This window comes from Lagenorhynchus albirostris, chromosome 4 (assembly GCF_949774975.1).
Source record: "Lagenorhynchus albirostris chromosome 4, mLagAlb1.1, whole genome shotgun sequence".
Taxonomy (NCBI): domain Eukaryota; kingdom Metazoa; phylum Chordata; class Mammalia; order Artiodactyla; family Delphinidae; genus Lagenorhynchus; species Lagenorhynchus albirostris.
The window spans coordinates 147,358,961-147,374,844 of NC_083098.1; the positions used below are offsets into that span (position 1 = coordinate 147,358,961).

The following is a 15,884-nucleotide window of genomic DNA, read 5'->3' on the forward strand; positions in this document are numbered from 1 at the left end:
ACCTGGGCTGGAACGCCTTGGAGAGTGCAAGACCCAGGCAGCCAGCCAGTCTAGTCTGGGGCCCCCACCCCCGCAGCTGTTGCTCCAGCAGCAACTAGTGACCCCTCCCTCCTCGGGGGACAGATGACAGGACTTGCCCCAGGTGGGCAGTGAGTACCCGGGAGCTGCCCGGGACTCCAGGACAGGAGACAAGAAAGCATGGATCTGAACCAGTTGTCTGTTTATTTTTTGGAAAGCACGTCTGCTGGTTTGGGCCAACACCTTTGGCCCCCACAAGGCTGGGGGCCCTGAGAACCGAGACCACCCTGAGCCCGCTGACAAGCAGAGAACAGCCGCCCAAACTCAGGGCCATTAACAGTACAAAAAGTAACAAAACTGAATTTGTGGCTTTCTCTCCCAAGCTTTGAAAGGTAGTCCGGGCTACAAAAGTCTAGAAGCGTTGCGTAAGAAGTGTTAAATCTACCGCAAATACGTCTTGTAAAAACTCAATAAATTATATATATAGATATATATAAACTTGTAACATCTAACATCTGAACCTGCATGCAGGGCTGCCCCCCCGCCCCGAAACTGCCTCCCTGCCTGCAACACGTGGCAATTAGAAGAACCTGTATGAAAATACCAGCTTGCTTTGAAGTCTAAAAAAATAAATCTCCTAAAGAAAAATCCTATAGAAATTACTTCTCCTGCAAAAGAAGGCCAAAGGAAATAAAATATCCCCTCGGAATCATCTCAAACTATTAACGACCCTTTAGGGTGCCAGGGGGCTGGCTCCGGCCTTGGGGTGTGGGCTGGGCACACCCTCAGCAATGCCCCTAAACAAAGCATAAACCATCTCACTGTTAATAAGTTAAAACTGAAGCCTCTGCCGTGCAGCTGGCCGAACGCCGGGGGCCTGGGGAGTGACGGGGACACAGGCTCTGGGGGTCGATAAATAGCTTTACAAACATACAGGTCCAGGAACAACTGTTAAAACAAAACTGCGGTGCCAGAAAAGCCCCTCCAACCTCTGCTGGCTTTGGCGCCTCAACGGCGAGCCCCCAGGGCGCCTCGCTCGACTAGGGCACCCCGGCCCCTGCACCCTCAGGGCCCCGTGCCTCAGTTGTACCAGCCTGCCTCCATATAGATATTTATATATATATGTATGTGTATATCATATACACAGCATCTATTTATATAAATGTACACTCATTTCTGGAATAAACCTTTCGGATAGAAGTTAAAGGCTCCCGCCTTCAGGTACCCGTAATTTCAGTCTCTGAGAGTCAAGGTGGGAAGTGGGGAGGCCTGGAGGTGGGGAGCCGCTAACACTCACCCCAGGCGCAAGGTGCCACTTGGGTGGGAGGTGTGCCACACGGGGGCTTCCCTGTAGGCTCAGCTTGGGCACTTGGAGGGGGGGCCTCAGCCCACTCTGGACACTGGAGCCCGGCCCACCCCGATGCTCCCTGTGGGGTGGCAGCGGGGGTCAGGGGAGCCTGGGGAGGGGCCCGGCTCCCTGCCCTGAGGAGCCCCACGGGAGAAGCCCCTTACATTCTACGTCCGGTCCACCGGTGCTGCCGGCCCAGGTGGCCAGGAGGTCACCATACAGCAGGGCGGGCAAGCCGGGGACCCCGAGCACACACGAGTGCACACATGCACACATGTGGAAGTTGTCTGTCCATCTGTCCACCTGTTCCAGGTCTTGAGCCCAGGCCGGTGAGACCCGTTGGTCACGGCACACCAGTGGCAGCACGGCAGGCTGGGGTCCGCTCTCACGTTGATGGGGGCTTGGCCCGCAGGCCGCGGCCCTTCACGTCCGCGAGCCCCCGCTGCCTGGCGGGGCCGGGGGCAGCAGGTCATGGGCGAACACGGAGTCGTCCCCTGAGGAGCCGGAGCTGGGGGTGTCCTGGCCGCCCGGCGAGTACTGCTCGAAGGGCACCGACAGGTCGAGGTACTCCTGCAGGCGGGCCGGGGTGGGGTTGCGGTCAGTGCTACGCCACCTCCAACGCCCGAGCTGTCCAGGCCCGGGGCGGGGGGTGGGCGGGGGGCGGCAGTGGGGCCCGAACTCACGTCGGTGGACGTAACGGTGAGCACGCGGTCCAGGTCTTCCACCAGCTGCTTGAAGGTGGGCCTCTGGGAGGGCACGGCATGCCAGCACTCACGCATGATCATGTACCTGCGGGCGGCGCTCAGGTGGGCCCTGCCCTGCGCCCGCGCACCGCGCCAGTCCCCCTCCCTTGGGAACAGCCTCGAGGCCGGCCCTCCCCCTGCCCGGGGGCGGGGCTCAGTGGGGGCCCAGCGGGGTCCCGAGGTGACAGGCGGGTGCGTGCGCTCACAGATCGTGCGTGCAGTTGGCCGGCTTGTCCATGCGGTGGCCTTCCTTCAGCAGCTTGAAGAGCTCCTCCACGGGGATGCCGGGGTACGGCGAGCCCCCCAGCGTGAAGATCTCCCAGAGCAGGACACCGAAGGACCAGCTGTGGGCGGCGGGGGCGCGGCACCGTCAGCCCACCCTGCCGCCCGCGGTCCCCCGTGCATGCGGAAGCCCCAGGACAGACCCCAGTGGGGTGCAGGGGGCTACCGATGGTGGCCGGCTCTGCCCCACAGCTCCCCGGCCCCTGCCCTGGTGTGGCCTGTGCCCCGCCCGGCTCCCCACCCCACCCCCGCCCGGGTCTGGGGGCCACATACACGTCACTCTGGTGGGTGTAGACGCGGTCAAACAAGGCCTCGGGCGCCATCCACTTCACGGGCAGGCGGCCCTGGGAGGAGGAACGGGGCTTGTTGACCGCCGGGCGCCCTCCCGGCTTGAGTCCCCCACCCTCCCCAGGCCGGGCTCACATTGGTGGTCTTCTTGTAGTAGTCGAGGTTGTGCACGTCGCGGGCCAGGCCAAAGTCCGCGATCTTCATCACGTTGTCCTCGGTCACCAGCACGTTGCGGGCGGCCAGGTCCCTGTGGATGCACTGGGGACAGGACCGGGGTTGAGGCGGTCGCCACCGGCTGCTCCCTCCGCCCCCCGGCCGGCCCGGCCCCGCCGGTGCTCACCTTCTGCGAGGCGAGGTACTCCATGCCCCGCGCCACCTGGTAGGCGCAGGAAACCAGGTCCTTGAAGGTGAGCTGCTCCTCGGGCAGCCGGCAAGTGTCGAAGGAGTAGTCCGTGCCCGGGGGCCGCCGCGCCCGCAGGTACTCCCGCAGGTTGCCCTTGGCCGCGTACTCCACCAGCACGTACAGGGGCCCTGCGAGCACCGGGGTCTCAGAGGGGGCTGCACCTGGGGGCCGCCCGTCGCCCACCACGGGCCCAGCACCCACCGCCCTGCGTGCAGGCGCCCAGCAGGTTGATGATGTTCTTGTGTTTCCCGATCATCTTCATCATCTCCATCTCGGACACCAGGTCCGACAGGTCCTTATCTGTGGCGTCATCTGTGCAGGGAGGAGGTTTTGTCAGGCTGGGCCGCCCCAGCCTCGTCCAGGCTCCCCTCGCCACGTCCCTCCCTCACCTTTCAGCATCTTCACCGCCACCGTGACGGGCTTGGCAGCCCGGTCCTTGTCGATGCCGATAGCCTCCGCCATGACCACCTGGCCGAAGCAGCCCTCCCCGAGAGGCTTGCCCAGAGTCAGCCTGGCGGCAAAAGCAGAGAAGCGATGAGCACGCCCGCCCGCTCGAGGCACTGTCCCAGGCAGCCTGAGGTGCAGTGCCACCGCCTCCAGGAAGCCCACCACCCTCGCCCCGGCGACCGTGCTCGTGCTGGTGGGGGACCTTGCCCCCACCCCCCCCCACCCCGGCCTCTGGGCCGGTGAGAGCACTTCCTGGGGCGGGTCCTCCCCGCCACGCCCCAGCCCCATCTCCGGCAGTGGACTACCTGATTCCCATCTGAATGCAGCCGGGTCCGAGTGGGGCCCCTCCCCACCACCGGCCCCCACCGTGTGTGCGCCCCCCGCCCCCCCGGGCCAGGGCCCCAGGCCTTCGCACACCACTGACCGGGCCCGGGACAGCTCCCACTTGGGGTCGGCGGGCAGCTCGAGCTCAGAGACGTTGGCCAGCGCGGGGCCCTCCCCCGAGGACAGCCGGGCGATCCGCACCAGCGGCGTGTTGGAGCTCATGGACGAGCTGGACTCCAAGGACACCTGCTTGGGTCAGCAGGGGCAGGTTGGTGCTGCGGGGCCGCACGGCCGGGGCGCGGGGGCGAGGGTGCGGCCCCCTCAGACCGTAGGCCGAGGCCAGGCCTGGGATGGCTGCCTGACTCCTGCACAGCACTGAGCGAAGACTTCTAAAATGCTCTGTGCCCAGAGTGACCCGGCTCTGTGCGGTGACCACAGAGACCACTGAGGGCTCGGCGCCCCCCACAGCAGAAGGGCTGTCCCCGGGCAGGCCCCAGGCCCCAGGCCTTGACACTAGGAAGGGGACTGAGCGTGGGAGCCCGGGAGGCCGGGGCAGGGGCACGGGCGGCTCGGAACCTGGTATCTACTTTCTGTTACCTGTCGCTTGAGCGGGAAGCGGGAGACCTTGTGCACGGCGGGCGAGCCCAGGCCCTTCTTGGGGGGGCTGCGCAGGCGGCAGAGGGTCACAGCGGCCACCACCAGGATGAAGAGGAGGAAGCCCACCCCGTAGCTGAGGACACCTGCGTACACACTGCCAGCCTCACCAGCCTCCACCAGCTCCTCCTCAGCTGCAAAGACACGGGCGTTGGGGGCCTGGCCCAGCCTCCCAGGAGCCCCCGCGGGCCGCCCTGGGCCGGGCCGGGGGCTCAGCTCCCCTGGTGCGAGCGCTGAGGCCTGAAGGGCCTACTCGTTGAAGGTCCAGCAGCCAGAAATGCCTGGGCCAGGAGGGGCAGACCCAGGACAGAAAGAGCCCAGCGGAGCCAGCGGCACCCTCACCCGCCACCCGGGAGACACCAAAGCCACCGTATCGGCTGCGGGGGACCCCGTTGGGATGGGGCGCTCGAGGGAGGCCCTCTGGGCCAAGACAGGGCCGTGTGGGCTCTGTCCCCATACCGGGCACAGGGCCTGGCTCGAGGGCTCTGCGGTCCCCTGCCTGTCCCCGATGGCGTTGGCGTGTCCCGAGCTGCAGCCCCGAGAGGACAGGCGCAGAGCGAGCGCAGCAGGAGCTGGTACCTGGCAGCACCACCAGCCACGCAGAGTGATGGGAAAACCCGATAGAATTGCCCGCCAGACACGTGTACTCCCCCGCGTCCTCAAAGGTGACATTGCGCAAGGACAGAACCTCTAGCTCCTTGTCGGTGGTGTTAGCGCCCGCCGTCTACAAAGAAAGAACAGAGCGCGATAGGAGAGCGCCAGCACCTCCCGCGGGCACCACAGCCAGAGTCCACGCGGCGACGATCCAGCCAGGCTGCAAGGAAAACGCCGCCACCACCACCACGGCCACGGCCACGGCCACGGCGGCCGAGGGCCCCCTGCCTCGTGCGTCCACACCGAGCCTGAAGCCAGTCCCTCCACCGGCAAGTCCTCTGTCCCAGGTGAGCCAGGCGTGCGACCGGCAGCACAGCAGGAGGGGTTAGCGCGCACCAGGAGGGGAGGCGGGCGGGCAGGCGACAGAGACGGGCAGGAAGTGAGCAGCAGCGGGAGCAGGGGCCAGAGAGAGGGATGGAGGGAGAGCGCGAGAGCCAGAGCAGCGGAAGACGGGCTCCGGCCCGGCCTCGGGGCTGAGGTCCTCCGGGCAGGGGGGTGGGGGGAGGAGTGCGCACGGGGGTGCAGGCGGGTCGGCACAGGCCACGGGGGCTCAAAGCAGGCGGTCACGGCGGAGGCCAGAGAGGCGGCGGCGCAGATGTGGCCACGCCAGGAGCAGAGTGTGAGCCGGGGACGGGGCACGAGCGGCGGGGCGTGCGGGTGGGCGCAGGGCCAGGGCGTCGGAGCTGGAGCTCGGCGTGCCAGGCAGGCGTGGGACAGAGTTGTTACCTGCTTGGGGCCCGTGAACACGCAGCCAAAAGGCCTTCTCAGCCACGCCTATGAAATTGGAGGCTCGACAGAGGTACTCGCCCCCGTCGCGCTCGGACACATTGGCCAGGCGGAGGCGCGCGTCGGCCTCCACACTCTCACTGATCCACGACTGCAGGGACAAGAGACCCGGCTCAGGCGCGGAAGCCCCGCCGGGCATGGAAGTGGCCGCGCAGGAGCGGGCCTGTCTAGACCCCAGGCTCTGAGGCTCTGAGACCCCCAAGGAGCGGATGGGCGGACTAGGCTGTGCCAGCTAGGAAGGCTGCCTGGAGGCGGCTGTCGTCTCCGCGGATGCGCCTTCCCCTCATCCACCCCAACAGCCCGGAGCGCAGCCCTGGCTGGTGGCGCTCAGAGACGCCCTCCCAGGGCACTGGAGCTGCCCACCGCGGGGGCCCCGGCTGCCACACGGCCGGGCCGAGAGCACCCGGCACCGCCCCGCGGCTAGTCTGGACCCCTGCTCCCGCCCCGCAGGCCCATCTCATCTCTAAACAGATGTTTCTCTTTGGGCTGCAAGTGTCGCAATCACCCCAACTCGGGGCGCCCCCACCCCCGGGGCCGTGGGAACAAAGCTCAGGCGGTCCTGCCCTGAGGGCCCAGTGAGGTGGGCGGGTGGCCGTCTGAAGGCAGACAAGGGCGCAAGGACACAGGGCTCACTGTAGGTCCTGGCGTGCTGGGCCGGGCCCCACCTCCCGAGCCGACCCCCCCGCTGCTTCTCCCCGCAGGTCCAAAGCCTGTGCCCCGACCCCCGTCCCTTTAAACACGACAGGCCTCCTGCCTGGGATGCCCTCCCTGTCCCCGGCGAAAGGGGCCCCCGCGGGGCCGGGCCCGATGGCTCACCTGCAAGGAGTCCCCCGCCCCCAGCCCGCCTGCCCCACCCAGCCAGCGGCGCGGCGGGGCCCACCTTGAGCACCGTGACATAGGGTGTGCCGTCGGGCCCCACTTTGCTGCCGTTCACCTCCACGTGCTTGAGCCACTGGATGTGGGGCTGTGCGTCGCTGTACACCTTGCAGTGGAATTCCACGTCGCTGCCCAGCACCGCCGTCTGGTTGGCGGGCAGCCCCGCCTGCAGGATGGGCCGGTGCGGGGAGCGCTCTGCGGGACAGGGGGCGCTCAGAGGCTGCCTGAGCCGCGCCCGCTTGCCGCCCGCACCCGCCAGCCCGGGCCTCACCCAGCACGTCCAGAGTGTACGTCTGCCGGATGCTGCCGAACTTGTTCTCCACGACGCACGTGTAGTTGCCGCGGTCCGAAGGCACCACGCTCTCCATGACCAGGCTCCACTGCTGGTGCCGCAGCTGCAGGTGGACACGGGTGAGCGGACGGCGGGCTGTGCCCTGCTGGCCGGCACCGAGGCCCCAGCGCCCCCCGCCGGGCCCACCTTGATGCCCCCGATGCGGTGCTCGCCTCGGAACTCCTTGCCGTTCTTCAGCCAGGAGATGGACGGGGTGGGGTTGCCGGCGGCTGGGCAGCGGAAGCGAACCGTGTTGGCCGCCGGCACCGCCAGCAGCTTCTTGTCCATCCGCTCGGGCCGTGTCCAGTAAGGGGCCCCTGCTGGCAGAAGGGCGCGGGAAGGCTGTGACCAGGGTGGGAGTAGAGGCCTGCCTGCCCCGCGCCAGCCTCAGTCTCCCCTCCTGTGTAGGAAAGGTCGGCCTTTTGAAGACCCCTGCCTGGGCTGGACGAGCCTTCGGTGGCCTCAGGTGGCCACCTCCCGGCATTCAAAAGCCAGGTCCCCTCCCTTCCCGTCCACTTCCCTCAAGCACCTCCTCCAGCCGAGAGGACCCCGGGCGCCACACCACGGCCCAGGAGCCTTCACGACGCAAAGGTGTCCTCCCAGGGGAGCACCCACCCACCCAGGCAGGCCCACCAGAGGGGAGACGCAGCCCGCAGAGGGACCAGGTCACAGCGGGCTAGGAAGCCCGGCTGCATGCACGGGCAGGGCCAGGCCTCGGGAGCTCACCAGGAGGCAAGACCCAGCCACCCGCAGAACCCGGAGCCTTGAGACCAGCCAGGAGCCACTCTCCACACCATGGGCGCCAGGTGGGGACGCGGTGAAAGGGTGTCTGGGAGGCCCTGCTCCCCCATCCTGTTTTCCAGGACCGTCCCACCCCCACCCTCACAGCCCAACTGGCTTTTCTCCCTTGGGGCTGGGGTGAGGCTGCATTCCCACCACGGGGAGGCTGGGTGGGTGTCCCCAGGAGGGAGGGAGCCTTTCCCCGCGACCCTGCTGCCATCCGTGCAGCCACCTCCGAGAGGGTGCCGAAGCCCGGGTGGGGAGCAGTGTGGGCAGGCGCCGGGGGTGGCGCCTCCAGAGCTCTGGGGGCCGGTGTCAGACACCCCAGGGTGGCCCGGGGAGCCCGGCAGGGAGGGGCCGTTCCCTGGGACTGGAGACCGCGATGCCTTCAGGAAGGCAGCTCTGCCAGCAGCCCTGCTGCGTGGCCCTGAGCCCACTCAGGAAGAAGAACGCCAACCCCCTGCCTGGGACCGCCAGGGCGAGCGGGACACACAGGGGACAGGCGGGAGGCGGCGGGGCGCCCGCCGGGCCCTCACCCCCGTCCCGCATCTCGGGGCATCTCAAACTCAGCTCCTCCAAAACCAGACGCCACCTCCCTGAGCCGGCCCCCGCCCGCTGGGCAAAGCCCTTGCTGCTCACTGTTCCAGGCGCTGTCACCTCAGCCTGTCACCGGAAAGCACCGCGCAGCCCCTTCACAGTGATATGCCGGGACCTGCTGTCCCTGCTGCTCAGCGCCACCCCCCCCCACCCGCACTGTCTCAGTCGCCCCCCACCGGCCCTAACCCCTCTGTCCGCTGCCGCCTGCCCTGTCTCAGGCACACGTGGGACGGGCCACCTCGCCCACAGGCCTCACTGCCCCGGCCCCGGCCACACCGGCCCCCCCGGCTGCTCCTGGAGACCCGGGCCCCAGTCCCCTCCCCACAGCACGGTGCCCCATCCCACCCGTCACCTGCCACCCGGAGCCCAGAGCTGGGCACGCATCGCCGCCACCCCACACTAAGGGGCCCCTACGGAGGTGGCCCCCAGACCTCGGTCTCTCCCCTGCCTGGTGAGCAGGGCCCCAGTGGGAGGTCGGTCCCCAGCCCTGGGCAGCCCCGCGCGCCTGGAACCCGGCCTCACCTGTGTCTTCAGCTTCGTCTTCCCCATCTTCATCGTCTCCTGAGGACGGAGCATCTGTAGCGCAGGCGAGAGGGAAATGTGGGAGGTGGCCCTGCGACCAGGCAGGGGCCCCTCACTCCGACGGCGCCTCCGGGGGCCTCCCCTCCCCCAAGGCCACCAGGACCCTCGGGAGCGTCGTGGGCCCCAGCAGGCCCTACCTGTCACGCGCACGGTGAAGTGGCACAGGACACTCTGCGTGAGGCGCTGGCGGCAGCTGTAGGCCCCGGCGTCCTCATGGGAGGCGTTGAGCACCTGCAGCCGCTGCGGCCCCACCAGGATGCGGTCTGAGGGCGCCAGCCCCACGCCGTCCTTCACCCAGACCGTGGGCCCTGAGGGAGCCCCCGCGGGCCAGTGGCAGCTCAGCTCCACGGTGTCCCCGCTGCCAAAGACCAGCTCCTGCTGGCCAGGCTCAGGGCCCGGGACCTCTGCGGGCAAGATGGGGGCCCATGAGGCAGGCGCGCCCCAAACCAGGGGCGCCGGGGGGCTCCGCACCCCACACTGTGGCACCGCACGCGCCGGGGGGAGGCTGGGGCCTGTGGGGGCTGAGGTGGGCCCAGGAGACGGAAGAGCCTGTGGTCCTGCCGACTGTCCCACAGGGCCGGGCGCGGGCACTGTTCGTAGTGCCACCAGGTCTCCGTCCCGAGGACGACCCTGCTGTGGTAGCGCTTATGCAGAGGACACGCGAGGAAGCGGGAGGGGCCGCTCCAGTCCAGCGCTGTCTGTAGACACGGAACACTCCAGTTCCAGAGCGTCCAATTTTCCTTTGATTCTTTTCAGTGATTTAGAAATGCAGCATCCGCTCCGACCTCACGGGCAGCAGCGAAGCAGGAGGTGGGCGTGCTGTGTTTGGCCGACCTCAGCTAAAACAGAGGCTCGGAGGTGGGGACGAGCGGGGTAGTGACAAGACAATTCATCCCAGGAGGGGGTGCCCACCTGGTGCCCCCCACCCCTCATCTTGGCTTCAAAACCAGTTCGGGACCTGCCCAGCCCCAGAAGGGAGCGCCGCAGTCAGACAACACCCCCAAGCCTTCCAGAAGAGCCCCAAGCTGATGCCGGCAAGGCCAGCCCAGAGTGGAGGCTCTCAGGGGCATGGACAGCCTGAACCCCGACTCAGACGACACCTCCGCAGTAAATCAGAGAGAACACATACCCAGAAGGAGGCTAGAAATACACAGACGTGGTACCAGTTGTGGCCAGTGGGGTGAGGGGACCTAGGACCCCTCATCTTACAGATGGACACCGGCGAGGGGGGGAAGACTGCAGACTCGGCTGGCGGCGAGGCCAGAGCAGGCACCGCCAGGCCAGGCTGAGGAGGCCCGGCCCACCTCTCCCCGCAGGTGCCGAGAAGTCGGGGTGGAGAGTCCTTGCCGAGGGCGGATGTCCACTGTGGCCCCTGCGCCCCTCCCCTGACCAGTGGCTGTCCAGATCCCAAGGGGCCAACAAGGCCTGGGACCCAGGGGCTGACCAGCCCCCCCAGGCCTCCCTGCCAGAGCTGGGCAATGCACCGCGCAGGCAGGCAGCCTGGGCTTTGGGCCCGGGACAGGGGTGGGTGGTCCCACCACGCAGACCCAGCTGGGTCGGTCACACCGTTACTTGTCATTCTGCCGACGCACGGCCTAGATTCGAGGGCCCAGCTGCCCGTTCTGGCCATGCCAGTCCCTGGCTCCTCTGATGGGCCCCATTCTGCCCCCCACCTCAGGAGGTTCCACAAGCTCGGCGCCCACCAGAAGGGTCCCTGAGGTGCCCATGGGGTCTGCATTCCCAGGGTCCCCACAGTCAGGGGGCTCCTGGCTTGACTTTCAGACCCCCAGTCCCGGCCACGGTGTTATGTGGGGACCACCCAGTGCCGGGAGCCGGCTGAGGCCCCCCAGAAGGCCGAGAACAGGCTGGCTGCGGCTGCCTCAGCCCCAGGCCCTGGCCCAAGGGCAACAGTGGTTGGTTCCGGTTTGGTCTGGGTGGCAAAGGCAGGTCAAGCCATCCGCACAAGTATTCGCTTCAACCTGGTCCAGCAGGGGGCTGGGAGGACCCAGCACTCCGCCGAGGGCCAGCCCCGGACCTGCCCAGGACCCTGCTCCACTAGGTGGCCGTAGAGGCCGGGGACCTCCGGACCAGGGCAGGGACGGCAGTAGCACCTCCACTTCCTGCAGATCCAATCCACTCCGCGCCACAGAGGACCCGGGGGAGACCAGGCAACGCCAAGGCGGGGGCGGCGGTGGTGTCAGGCGGGGGGACACAGAGTGACGGGCAGGGCCCGAGGGGGCACTCTGCCTAGGGGCGGTGGGCTACTCAGCTCCCACCACAATGGCCTCAGGAAGGAGGCTTTCTTGATCAACAAAAGGGGGCCCGTCCACACCCACACAGGCACTGGCGCCACACACGTGGGAAGACAAATGTCCTCTGTGCCATGGTGGGTGCCCACGTGCCATGCGGGGGTGGGCAGAGGTGGAATGTCCACCCCCGTGGGTCTCACAGCACCTGTTCCAGCCTGCACCCCCGCCAAAGGCCTGAGCTCGGTGAGGGGGCCGCCAAGGGGTACTGTGTCCTGGAGGGGCCAAGCCGGGCCTTTGGGCACGTCTCCCAGGCCCAGAATCCTCCTGAATCTGCCACTCACGGGCCCCGTGACTCAGTTTCCCCCACTGGCAGGCCAGGGGGGCCACCACAAGCAGTTAAAGCACTGGAGCCGGTGAAAATAGGGGGCGCGAGACCCCCCTGCCCCAGGGCTACACCCCAGGATTGATGTCCACCAGGCCGCAGCCGGAGTGGTGCCAGCCTGCTCCGGAGGGCCGCGAGCCCTGCTGGCGGAACTCGCTCCCGGTCTGGGGCCACTGCAGTTGAGACCCGCCCAATGCATGTGGGGTGTGCAGGGGTCGGGCCACCCTCCGTGAGAGGGGCCTGGAGGAGACCCCAGGGAACAAGCATCAAATCCAGACCCGATTCAGAGGAGGCGCCTGGAGCTGACGACGGAGGAAGAGCAAAGCCCTCTGGCTCTGGATGTGGGTGAAGGTCTCTGATGCCAGGTACATGCTTTAAATAGCCGGGAGGCGTGCCCCAAAGGGACCGTGAAGTCATGGCCTTCCTGCCTCCCCAGTCCCCTCCCCACCCGGAAACAATATGAAAAGTTTCGTAACAAAGTGAGGAAAAGAAAGGGGTGGGATCCGGAGGCCTGGCGGGCTAATGAGGGCTTACAGGATTATCCAGCCTAATCCTCCAGCAACCCTTCCGTTATCCCGCACAGGCGAGGAAACTGAGGCTACAGGAAAGCAACCAGAACCAGGGTGGGCAGCCAGCAGCCTCGGGCCCAGCAGGGCCTGGGGTCAGGGAGCCCCCCCGGTCCCCCAGCCTGAAGAGGCTCCTCACCTTTCATTCACTTGTAAATCACTCAGGCCGGCCTGGCCACCCGCTCCCCCAAACCGGTACCTGGGCAGACGCCCCGCCTACCTCCTCAAGGAGACCCCTAGCTCCCCTCTAGGTTCAACTGTAAAATGGGGCGCACCAGGCCCCAGATAGGGCCCCAGGTGGGACTTGAGGGCCTGGGGGGGCGGGGGCACCTTTGGCTCAGTGCAGGGGCTCAGAGGCCAGAGGTCCAGCCTCAGGCTCAGCGCAGGTTAATGAACCACCCAGAGGCCCGCGGGGCTCAAAGTCCAGCCCTGAGGAGGAGCAGGTGGGGGAGGGTGCCGCCAGCGCCTTCCTGGGAAGTACCCTCACCCCCCGAGGCCCCTCCTGGCGGGGGGGGGGGGCACCCATCAACCTTCCTGCCTGGCGGGGGCCCCCGCCAGTGGCTTCGTGCGGAGATGGAGGCCGCCCTGGCGGGGCCTGGGGTGGCCAGGGCAGTCCAGCGGCGGACACCTTCCCCAGTGTCCGTGACCCCTGCCAGCTCCGGCTCCGTAATTTATGTTCCTCGGGAAGTGCCAGGCTGGGACCTTTGTAAATTTCACGAGGCCTTTGTATTTTTACTGCCTGGCCCGTGGCCCAGCTCCTTCAGGAACCGGATTAGGTTTATTGACCTATCAACTCACTACCTGTTTCACCAACTTTACTGCGGGGACAGGGGCCCCGGTGCGCGGGCACCCCAGCCCCTGGGGGGGTCCTCAGGACGCTCTACCCCAGGCCCGCATCTGGTGGGGGCGCTGCCAGTTTCCCGAGGCGGGGAAGGAGGGGGCCACTGCCCCACCTCCGCGCCGCAGGGGGTCCGGGAGGTCTGGAGCTCCGCCCGCCGCCCCCTCCCCCGGGGCTATTTGACATTCCCCGGCCGTAGGGAGTAATATCTTTATCTGAATGCGAATGCTAATTCGGGGCTCCCCCCGCGGCCGCCTATTCTGCGCCCCTGGAAGCGGGGGCCGCCCTAGCAAGCGCTAAAAGCGCGCCCTGACCTCCCGACGGCCTCTGTCACGCCGCTGAATGACACGCACATTCAAGCGCCGAGCCCACTTTCATTCATAAAAAAATGACATTGTTCCGGGAGGCCGCAGCCGCCGCCGGAGGAAGGGGCGCGGGGGACGCAGGGAGGGGCGGGCCGCCATCTGCCTCCGTCCAGCCCGCGGCCGCCGCCTCCCTGGCACTGCGCGCCCGCAGCCGCTCGACTCACACCTCCCCGCGAGGCCCGGCCGCCATCAATGCGCGGTCTGTGGCCGCGCCGAGGTACAAAGGAGCGGCTGTTCGGGTCTCGCCCGGGTGGGGCGTGAGCTCACCGGGCGAAGGCCTCCCTCCGCGCCGCCGCCGGGCTGGGGACAGCGGTGCGCGCAGCCCCCTCGCCCGCGCCGGTCCTCGCCAGCGCCCCGGAGTTGTTGGTCTCCAGGGGGCGGGCTCCCTACGGCCTCCCCTCTCTGCCGGGGCCTGGCAGCGCGTGTGCGGGGCGTGGGCACCCGGAGCGCTCGGCCGGGCGCAGCGTGGGTCAGCGCGCGCTGCACCTCGAGGGCCTTGTGCGTGTGCGGGTCAGGGCCCGGTGCCAAGACGCGCTCCCGCCCCGCCCCTGCCCAGGCTCTACGGGCCCTCCTCGCAGACCCTCGACGTCCCGCTGGACCTTGACCGCCAGCGGGGTTCCGCGACTCCACATCGCTCGGACATCCGCCCTCTCACCTCCCGGCCCCCGCCTGGCGTTCGCTGCACACCCCTGGGGGCAGTCATCTTAACTCACAGGGCATGAGAGCTGGGTGGGGGGAAACGGAGGCACTAGGTGTCACCTGGTCATGCAGGCCACTGAGGGGCTGGGGCCCGGCCCCGGGCTGACGCACTCTCATACCCTCCCTCCAAAGTCCAACCTCTCGCTTTGGCTGACGCTGGCCACGAACTGGGGCCCGAAGGGGGCTGGGGGGAGAGGCACCAACAGCAGAAACTGTCCGTCAGTGCAGAACCCGCGGAACAATGGGAATCGTGGAAACGCAGTCCCCAAGCCCTCCCGACAGCGCCCGGGAGCAGGCTGCGCCCCACTGGGGAACCGCTGGGGGCGGGGGTTGCGGACGCCACCGCGGTGCCCGGCTCGCCGCCGCAGCCTCGCACTTGGGTGGCAGCCCTGCGGCTCCAGGCGCCCCACAAACTGCCGCGCCAGCTCTGGCCCCGATCCCCGGGGAGGGAGGGCGGCAGAAACCCGGACGCTGGCCCCGCTATGCCAGCCCAGAGCAAGCCCTGGGGCCCACTCTGATCTCCGGCGCCCCACACCCACCCAGGCGCCCGTTCCCCGGCCCCGACGCTTCTGCCTGCCGGGGCCCAGTGCCCCTCCCCAGTACCCGTCGGGTCCTTCCGTACCTGCTGCTCTCCGCACGACGCGCTGCTCCATGCCCGGGGACCCGGAGACGGCGCCGGTCATCACGACTGCCACGGCCACAAAGAACGCGAGGGCGCAAGCCGGGGCGCCCATAGCTGGGGCGGGTGTTACGACGTCCTCAGGCGGCGCGCGCCAGCATGCTGCCCCCCATGGCCCGGTTCTGGCACCGGCGGGAGGGCGCCACTCGGGAGTCTGTTGGAGGAGGCAGGCAACTCGTTACTCGGGCGCGCAGGGGCGAAGGCGGCGGTGGCAGGGCTCCTGCGCCCCGGCCCCTCCGATCCCCGTCCGCCCCGCCCGCCGCCGCCGCCCAGGGCTCCCGGGCCGCCTGGCGCCGGCCGCCGCCTCCCCGCCGCGGTCCCTCCCTCCCCCTTCCCTCCCTGGCTGCTGCAGAGCCCTCCCAGGGCGGCGGCGGCGGCGGCTGCAAACTTTCCAGAGCTGGAAGCCCGCGCCCCGGCCGGGCCCCGCCGCAGAGACCGCTCGGGATCCGAGCCCGCCGCGCGCTCTGGACCTGCCGCGCGCCCGCCTGGTCCCCTCGCGCCCGCCGGGTCCCCACGCACCAACCTGGCAGCAGCGGGCGCCCGACTCACTGAGCGCGGCTCTGGCTCGCGCTCGCTGCCCGCCGGCCCAGCGCCTGCGCCCCGTCCCACCGGCCGTCGGCTCGGCGGTGCGTCCGTGCGCCCGGCCGAGCTGGACCGCGCGGCGCCAGCTGCCCGCGCCGCCGCCGCCGCCGCCGCCGCCGCCGCCGCCGCCACCGCGCACTGAGCCCGGGCTGCCCGGCGCGCGGCAGCCAGTGGGGGCCGGCCTGCGCCCGCCCCGCCCCGCCCCGGCCACGCCCGCTCTGGCCCGCTCGGGCGCGGGGACACGCCCCTCCCCTGGGGCGGTCCGGAGGCGGGGCCGCGGCTTGCCTCGCCTCTGCCCGCGGAGGGGATTAGAGGGGGCGGGGCGGGGCGGGGCGGGGCGGGGGCGCCCGGCGGTCTCGGAGGGCGTGGGAGCCCGGCTCCGCGGCGAGGCCCCCAGTCGCACCGCTGGGC

The 15,884-nt window shown here is 68.8% G+C and overlaps 1 protein-coding gene across 8 annotated transcripts; it reads right to left on the reverse strand.

The window, feature by feature from the left end:
* Positions 1–203: 203 nt before the first annotated feature.
* FGFR3 (fibroblast growth factor receptor 3) lies at positions 204–15,559 on the reverse strand. 8 transcript variants are annotated; one of them, XM_060148913.1, is made up of 18 exons: positions 15,415–15,559; positions 14,835–15,045; positions 9,251–9,517; positions 9,054–9,107; positions 7,302–7,471; positions 7,095–7,218; positions 6,828–7,018; positions 5,087–5,231; positions 4,451–4,641; positions 3,954–4,099; positions 3,472–3,593; positions 3,284–3,394; positions 3,020–3,210; positions 2,815–2,937; positions 2,665–2,735; positions 2,316–2,453; positions 2,050–2,155; positions 204–1,936 (listed from the first exon to the last, which is right to left on the reverse strand). In XM_060148913.1, the coding sequence occupies exons 2-18, from the start codon at positions 14,944–14,946 to the stop codon at positions 1,790–1,792; spliced, it is 2,409 nt and encodes an 802-aa protein (XP_060004896.1). In that variant the 5' UTR covers positions 14,947–15,045; positions 15,415–15,559; the 3' UTR covers positions 204–1,789. The 8 variants fall into 8 exon arrangements, with proteins under 8 accessions (XP_060004896.1, XP_060004894.1, XP_060004895.1 ...); XM_060148911.1 differs by lacking the exon at positions 5,087–5,231 and adding an exon at positions 5,888–6,038; XM_060148912.1 differs by having other exon boundaries at positions 7,302–7,474.
* Positions 15,560–15,884: the final 325 nt, after the last annotated feature.

What these genes read in the sequence shown, in the direction of transcription:
- FGFR3 (XM_060148909.1), bottom strand. Translation starts at nt 14,946, where the DNA reads ATGGGCGCCCCGGCTTGCGCCCTCGCGTTCTTTGTGGCCGTGGCAGTC. An exon ending in AGACGAAGCTGAAGACACAG is followed by an intron (nt 7,475 to 9,053) that starts GTGAGGCCGGGT and finishes CCCTTCTGCCAG; the next exon opens with CAGGGGCCCCTTACTGGACA. An exon ending in TGTTCACGGGCCCCAAGCAG is followed by an intron (nt 4,642 to 5,887) that starts GTAACAACTCTG and finishes GTGTCTTTGCAG; the next exon opens with CTGAGGAGGAGCTGGTGGAG.